Raw genomic sequence first — 8019 nt, forward strand, 5'->3', positions numbered from 1 at the left:
CCAGTCTAGCCTTCGGAAGCATCATGGAGTTTTTTCTCCTAAGTTAGTTTGCACTTTCACACTTAGGTCGGAAGCTTTCAGAGAACCAGTATTTTTCATCTAGTTTATAGTTCACCCATAAATATATGACAGCTCATCCACAGCATTGCTATGATACTTAGACGTTTTAGCTTGGGACCATAATTACCCTTCATTCATCCTTGAATATTTGTTTTTTACATTTTCTTGTGTGAAAGTGAAGAGGCAGTGGCCATTATCATCATCTTTAGGGTTGTTACAACTAAAACTAAGGCTTTGTTATATTTATTCTGAAAGAGGTAGTGGAGTTTTTAGAATCAACAGTGTCAAACATTTTATGTCATTTTGCTGTAGCCTGTAATTGCAGGGGATGCATCTACATAGGACATTGTGTAACGTGAGAAGCATTCTTTTTTTTTTTTTGGTCTTTTTAGGACCACACCCGCGACATATGGAGGCTCCCAGGCTAGGGGTCTAATCGGAGCTACAGCTTCCGGCCTACACCACAGCAACGCCACATCTGAGCCACATCTGCGACCTACACCACAGCTCACGGCAACGCCAGATCCTTAACCCACTGAGTGAGGCCAGGGATCGAACCTGCAACCTCATGGTTCCTAGTCGGATTCATTTCCGCTGCGCCACGACGGGAACTCCCGAGAAGCATTCCTTACACGGAGTATTTGCTTTTGTCCTCTTGATACACGCCTTACAGTGGGTTAGTGGGTAAACATCAAAGGTCTTGATTGGTTGAAGAAACTTGTTTGAATTGAAACTTTAAAGAAGTCAGTATTTTGAAGTATTGAGGCCTATATTTAACTTTTAAAACATTCTTTAACATGTGATAAACATGTAACCAAGGAATTTTAAATTAGCTCTATGAGAAGCATCGCTGAGAGGATTCGAGATCATCTTTAAGGCATGATTGAATATTTTACCATTAGAAAAAATATTTTAAAATCAGAAATGATAGATTTTAAAATGAACTATATGGCTTATGTGGATTTATTTATTTGAATTTTTTTTCCTTCTAGAAATATGTGCCGTATCACGAATTTCAAAGAAAGAAATTGGTCGATGTTTCAAACTTATTTTGAAAGCTTTAGAAACCAGTGTGGATTTGATCACAACTGGGGACTTCATGTCCAGGTTTTGTTCCAACCTCTGTCTCCCTAAACAAGTACAGATGGCAGCTACACACATAGCCCGCAAGGCTGTGGAGCTGGACCTGGTGCCTGGAAGGAGCCCCATATCCGTGGCGGCCGCGGCCATTTACATGGCTTCCCAGGCCTCAGCGGAGAAGAGGACGCAGAAAGGTAGGGCTCCCCGGTGGGAGGGGTGGTGGTGACATCGCGGCCGCGCAGCTGTGGTGTGGGTACTCGGCACGGTGTGGCACAGATCCTGCCTCCTGCTACAAGTTCTGGGTGTGTGGCGGGCGGCCCTGCATGGTCGAATGGCGGGTTTTAGTTACACTGTTTTTAATGAAGACAGGGTGCGTTGTCTTTTGTAGACATAATGCTTTTGCACATTTAATAGACTGCGGTACCGTATAAATAGAGTTTACGTATGTGCACGGGAACCAGAGGACCCTTGGACTGGCTTTGTTGCAGATCTGTTTCTTTGTCTCTCGTCGGCTGGCGTGGTACCCTGCAGCCAGGCATGGTGGAAATAGTTGCTGACCCTCAAGTTTTAACTTCCTGTGAAACCTGGTCTCTTGTTTTGAAGTCTTCACAGTTTCTTCATGAAAATGCTGATTAGCTTAACCTTCTGCAGCTCTCTTTGAATTTACTGTTGTAGGAGAACTTCAGAGTACTGTGTGAATTTCCTACAAGCGTATATATTCATTAACTACTGCTGTGATCCTCAAAAAGATGCATAAAGAAAAAGGAGCAGTCAGTCCCAGGGTTAAAAGTGGGCTGGTGAAGTGACGTGTGGCAGTAGCTTTTTAACACCCTGATCAGAACAGTCCCTTAGCTCAGGCTGTGTGTTCCTGTATTAGTAAAAGCAGCAAGTTATACAGGAGAGTGATTGGAAAGAAGAGGCCGGCCTTCCGTTACTTCAAGGTCTTCAAGGTGCCGTTATTCATTCCCTTTGGCCCCTACTTGTATTTCTTTAAAGAGATTTGGAGTCTTCAGGGAAGATCGAGAAATCCCAGCTGGGCAGATAGATGGTCCTTCCTAGTTATAAAGTTTAGTCTAATCAGCAACACAGAAATGCTAACCACAGCACTTTCTCTGCTCTTTGCGTTTGACGTAAAGCTTTTCTTGAAAGTTAAGGCCTGTCTCTTCCCCCCCTGGCAGCCAGTTGACAGTCACGTAGTTGGCATTCGTGGTGGTCAGGGCTAGAAAAAGAGCGCGCAGCCTGAGACGAGGAAGTTTAACACGAGCTAGGCGTGTGCTGGTGCCGGCGTCCACACCGAAAAGCGGGGACGTCTCACTGAACTGGCTGTGACAAGGTGCTGGACTGAGTTTGTATGAAAGGATGTGTCTTATTTTATTTCTGTATTTTTTATTTTATTTTATTTTGTCTTTTTAGGGCCACACTTGTGGCATATGGAGGTTCCCAGGGTAGGGGTCAAATAGGAGCCGCTGGCCTACACCACAGCCACCACAACGCCAGATCCGAGCCATGTCTGCGGCCTACACCACAGCTCACAGCAGCAGCGGATCCTTAACCCACTGAGCAAGGCCAGGGATCCAACCTGCGGCCTCATGGATACTAGTCAGATTTGTTTCCGCTGAGCCAGGATGGGAACTCCAAGGATGTGTTTTAAAAATCTGTTTTGATTAAGTATAACTAACCAATTAATTGTCAGTGGTAGGCCTCTGGGACTTATTTTTTTAAAAAAGAAGGAAAAAAGTTAAACTTTGTGTTGTTTTTGTTTGTTTTTTGGGTCACACCCTCGGCATATGGAAGTTCCCAGGTTGGGGGTCGAATCGGAGCTACAGCTGCCGGCCTGCGTCAGAGCCCCAGCTGCGTGGGATCTGAGCCGTGTCTGCGACCTACACCACGGCCCACAGCAACACCAGATCCCCAACCCACAGAGCGAGGCCAGGGATCGAACCCGCAACCTCATGGATCCTAGTCGGGTTCGTTCACCACCGCGCCACGACGGGAACTCCCCGGCGTTAGGCTTTGCAGGGCGAGCGTGGAGCCTGCGCCTCTGTGGTGGCGGCAGGAATGCCTCGTGTGATCGCGGGTCCGTGTTGAGTAGTGAAAGCGTCGGCACCACGCCGTGCCCTTCAGCTCTCTGACGTGTCCGGGGGAAGAGGCGGTAGGACCCCAGCTCTGGCGTGATCCCGTGTCGGTTCCCTCGGCGTGTGCAGGCCCAGCCCCGGGATCACGCCCGCGCTGCACGGCGCCCGGCTCCGCAGCCGCAGCATCCCCAGACCCTGTGAACCCGCTGTGCCGCCAGGGGATTTATTTCCCAGGAGAACGTCTCACGAGGCGTTTGCCCGGGGAGTGCAGTGAATTTCCTCACAAGAAGGCATTCCTGGGTTACGTCTGTGACCCTCGAAAGACTGTGAGGAAGAGTCCGTTCTAAGCGCGATGACGAGTGTAATAGCTACCGAACGTAGTGCTGTGCCTTGAGCGCTGTTCAGCTGTTTGACACACAGCAAGCTTTCTTAAATGAGTTTTTGTATTTTCCGCTATGGTTGGTTTACAGTGTTCTGTCAGTTCCTCCTGTACAGCAAAGTGACCCAGTCACACATCCATGTATATAGACATTTTTTCTCACATCCTGCTCCATCACAAGTGACTAGATATGGTTCCCAGTGCTGTACAGCAGGACCTCATTGCTTATCCACTCCAAAGGCCATAGTTTGCATCTTTTAACCTCAGTTTCCCAGTCCATCCCACTCCCTTCTTGTCCCCCTTGGCAACCACAAGTCTGTTCTCCATGTCCATGAGTTTCTTTTCTGTGGAAAGGTTCGTTTGTGCCATATATTAGATTCCAGATATAAGTGATATCATATGATTTTTGTCTTTCTCTTTCTGACTTACTTCACTTAATATGAGGGTCTCTGGCTCCATCCATGTTGCTGCAAATGGCATTATTTTGTTCTTTTTTATGGCTGAGTAGTAGTCCATTGTGTATTTATACCACATCTCCTTAATCCATTCATCTGTTGTTGGACATTTAGGTTGTTCCCATGTCTTGGCTATTGTGAATACAGATGCAATGAACATGTGTCTTTTTTAAGGAAGGTTTTGTCTGGATACATGCCCAGGCGTGGGATTGCTGGGTCATATGGTAGTTCTATGTTTAGTTTTCTAAGGTACCTCCATACTGTTCTCCATTGTGGTTGTACCAGCTTACATTCCCACCAACCGTGTAAGGGGTTCCCTTTTCTCCACACCCCCTCCAGCACTTGTTATTTGTGGACTTATGAATGATGGCCATTCTGACTGGTGTGAGGTGGTATCTCATGGTAGTTTTGATTTGCATTTCTCTTATAATAAGGGATGTTGAGCATTTTTTCATGTGCTTGTTGGCCACCTGTATATATTCTTCGGAGAAATGTCTCTTCAGGTCTTTTGCCCATTTTTCCATTGGGTTGTTGGCTTTTTTGCTGTTGCGTTGTATAAGTTGCTTGTATATCCTAGAGATTGAGCCCTGACAAGTTGCGTCATTTGAAACTATTTTCTTCCATTCTGAAAGTTGTCTTTTTGTTTTCTTTTTGGTTTCCTTTGCTGTGCAAAAGCTTGTCAGTTTGATTAGGTCCCATTGGTTTATTTTTGCTTTTATTTCTGATGCTTTGGGAGACTGACCTGAGAACACATTTGTAAGGTTGATGTCAGAGAGTGTTTTGCCTCTGTTCTCTTCCAGGAGTTCGATGGTGTCTTGTCTTAAGTCTTTCAGCCATTTTGAGTTTATTCTTTTGCATGGTGTGAGGGTGTGTTCCGGTTTCATTGATTTACATGCAGCTGTCCAGTTTTCCCAGCACCACTTGCTGAAAAGACTTGTTTTTTTCCCATTTCATAGTCGTGCCTCCTTTGTAAAAGATGAATTGACCATAGGTGTCTGGGTTTATTTCTGGGTTCTCTATTCTGTTGCATTGGTCTGTGTGTCTGTTTTGGTACCAGTACCACACTGTCTTGATGACTATGGCTCTGTAATATTGCCTGAAGTCTGGGAGAGTGATGCCTCTTGCTTGGTTTTTGTTTCTCAGGATTGCTTTGGCAATTCTGGGTCTTTTGTGGTTCCATGTAAATTTTTGGATTGTTCTAGTTCTGTGAAAAGTGTCATTGGTAATTTGATAGGGAATGCATTAGATCTGTAGATTGCCTAGAGTAGTATGGCCGTCTTTTAAGATATTAATTTTTCCAGACCAGGAGCATGCAGTATCTTTACATTTCTTTGAAGCCTCTTTAATTTCCTTGGTTAATTTTTTTTTTGTCTTTTTGTCTTTTGTTGTTGTTGTTGTTGTTGTTGTTGCTATTTCTTGGGCCGCTCCCACGGCATATGGAGGTTCCCAGGCTAGGGGTCTAATCCAAGCTGTAGCCACCAGCCTACGCCAGAGCCACAGCAACTCGGGATCCGAGCCGCGTCTGCAACCTACACCACAGCTCATGGCAACGCCGGATCGTTAACCCACTGAGCAAGGGCAGGGACCGAACCCGCAACCTCATGGTTCTTAGTCGGATTCGTTAACCACTTCGCCACGACGGGAATTCCTGGTTAATATTTTATAGTTCTCAGCATATAGTCTTTCACCTCCTTGGTCAGGTGTAACCTTCTAATACTAATATGACAACCCTTTGAGATAGTAAGTGCTGATTCCATTATTACTGTTGCTACTGTAGCCCTGCTTTTCTACTTTGAGTTTTTGAAGATATTTTTGTTTTCTTTTTCTCTTAGACATCTTCTTCTACCATGTCCCAAACTTAGAATGCAGGCAGTAGAAGGGAGGTAGGATGGAAGTTATATTTAAGGTTTTGATTTTGTCTTTTTAAATTTTTTATTATTTTTTAAATTACAGTTGATTTACAGTGTTCTGTCACTTTCTGCTGTACAGCAGAGTGACCCAGTTATACACACACATACATTCTTTTTCTCTCATTTTCCTCCATCATGTTCCATCACAAGTGACTGGATATATAGTTTCCTGTGCTGTTCATGTTCAGCAGGATCTCCTTGCTTATCCGCTTCCAATGCAATAGGTTCTATCTCTTAACCCAAACTCCCAGTCCATCCCCTCCTTCCTCCTCAGCAGCCGTCTGTTCTCCAAGTCCATGAGTTTGTTTCTTTTCTGTGGAAAGGTTCATTTGTACTGTGTATTAGATTCCAGATATAAGTGATATCATATGGTATTTGTCTTTCTCTTTCTGACTTACCTCACTTAGTATGAGAGTCTCTTGTTCCATCCACGTTGCTGCAGATGGCATTACATCGTTCTTTTTTATGCCTGAGTAGTATTCCATTGTGTATATATACCACATCTTCTTAGTCCAATCCTCTGTTGATGGACATTTAGGTTGTTTCCATGTCTTGGCTATCGTGAGTAGTGCTGCCGTGAACATAAGGTATGAGTGTCTTTTTCAAGGAAGGTTTTGTCTGGATACATGCCCAGGCGTGGGATTGCTGGGTCGTATGGTAGTTCCATATTTAGTTTTCTGAGGAACCTCCATACTGGTTTCCATAGTGGTTGTACCAATTGACATTCCCACCAACAGTGCAGGAGGGTTCCCTTTTCTCCACACCGCCTCCAGCATTTGTTGTTTGTGGACTTACGAATGATGGCCGGTGTGAGGTGGGACCTCATGGTAGTTTTGCTTTTTGTCTTTTTTAGAAATTGGAGACATTGCTGGTGTTGCTGACGTCACAATCAGACAGTCCTACAGACTAATCTATCCTCGAGCCCCAGACCTGTTTCCTACAGACTTCAAGTTCGACACCCCTGTGGACAAACTCCCACAGTTGTAAATTGAGGCGGCTCATGTCAGACTCCTGAGCACGGAGCTTCACCTGCTGTGCAGCCTGCGCGGTGCTGCTGGAGCCTTTGAGAAGGAAGAACAGACACGGTACGCATTCCGGGGCCTCGCAGCCGTCGCTTTGCATTCTCTGTGTATATACTAGTGGAACATATTTAATGACTTCAATTTCTTATTGAATTTGCTTTCTTTTGTAGCAGTCTAGGAAACTATTTTGGAAGATATCTGAAATTATGTAATTCTTGAATAAAACATTTTTCAAAATTAAAGTTTTTGTTATAATTATGTGTTCTATGTAATTTATAATTTATAATATAATTAAAAATAATGCATATTGCAGCTAGTAAAGCTGATAGAGGTCCTTGTTTCCCGTTATTTTTTCATGTATTTAATTTTTTATTTTAATAAAGTTACGGAAATAATGAAGGCTTGTGGGAACCACTGTTGAATGTATTTAGTTTGCGATTTGAAAGGGGCTGTGCCTGTGATTTATTTGTATGTGTTAAAAAGCACAAAGTGATGAACTGGGGCCTTAAAACACACTGGCTTTCAAGGTAGAAGAATGATCTGGCTGTTTTTCCTTGGCTGATCAGAAACATTTCAATTTTCAGGTATTTACATTGCCCTTCATAGGCTCTGCATCACTACCGTTCCTTGTTATTTTTACTCACTTGCATACTCAGAGTCTAAAGAGTAGTTAAAGAGCAGATTGGGCTGTCGCTCCGGGAGTTTTGATATGCACCTTCCCTCTAGGTGACTGCGGTGGAGGCGTTTTGCACAGCACTCTGGGGACCCTCGAGGGTCTCTTGTAAGTGGAGACCAACAGCGTTGTGCCCTTTTGCTGAGTTTCTACGGGGGACTCGAGTCTGTCCGTGGGTCCCCACGGTGAACTGCACTGCTTTCAGACGGGTGTTGTGGGCGTTCCCATCGTGGCTCAGCAGTAATGAACCCAACTGGCATCCATGAGGGCACTGGCCTTGCTCAGTGGGTTGAGGGTCTGGCTGTGGTGTAGGCCTGCAGCTGAGGCTCAGATGAGCCCCCTAGCCTGGAAACTTCCCTGTGCCA

At 44.8% G+C, this 8019-nt stretch overlaps 1 protein-coding gene across 1 annotated transcript in view; it reads left to right on the top strand.

The window, feature by feature from the left end:
• Window positions 1-7223, top strand: part of GTF2B (general transcription factor IIB) — a 35329-nt gene extending 28106 nt beyond the window's left edge. The window contains exons 6-7 of the mRNA XM_047785375.1: window positions 1053-1334; window positions 6813-7223. Of these exons, the coding sequence (XP_047641331.1) occupies window positions 1053-1334; window positions 6813-6946 (416 nt within the window). The 3' untranslated portion in view covers window positions 6947-7223. The remainder of the gene's footprint in view (window positions 1-1052; window positions 1335-6812) is intronic.
• The last annotated feature ends 796 nt before the right edge of the window (window positions 7224-8019 follow it).

Source organism: Phacochoerus africanus, chromosome 6, assembly GCF_016906955.1.
Source record: "Phacochoerus africanus isolate WHEZ1 chromosome 6, ROS_Pafr_v1, whole genome shotgun sequence".
Taxonomy (NCBI): domain Eukaryota; kingdom Metazoa; phylum Chordata; class Mammalia; order Artiodactyla; family Suidae; genus Phacochoerus; species Phacochoerus africanus.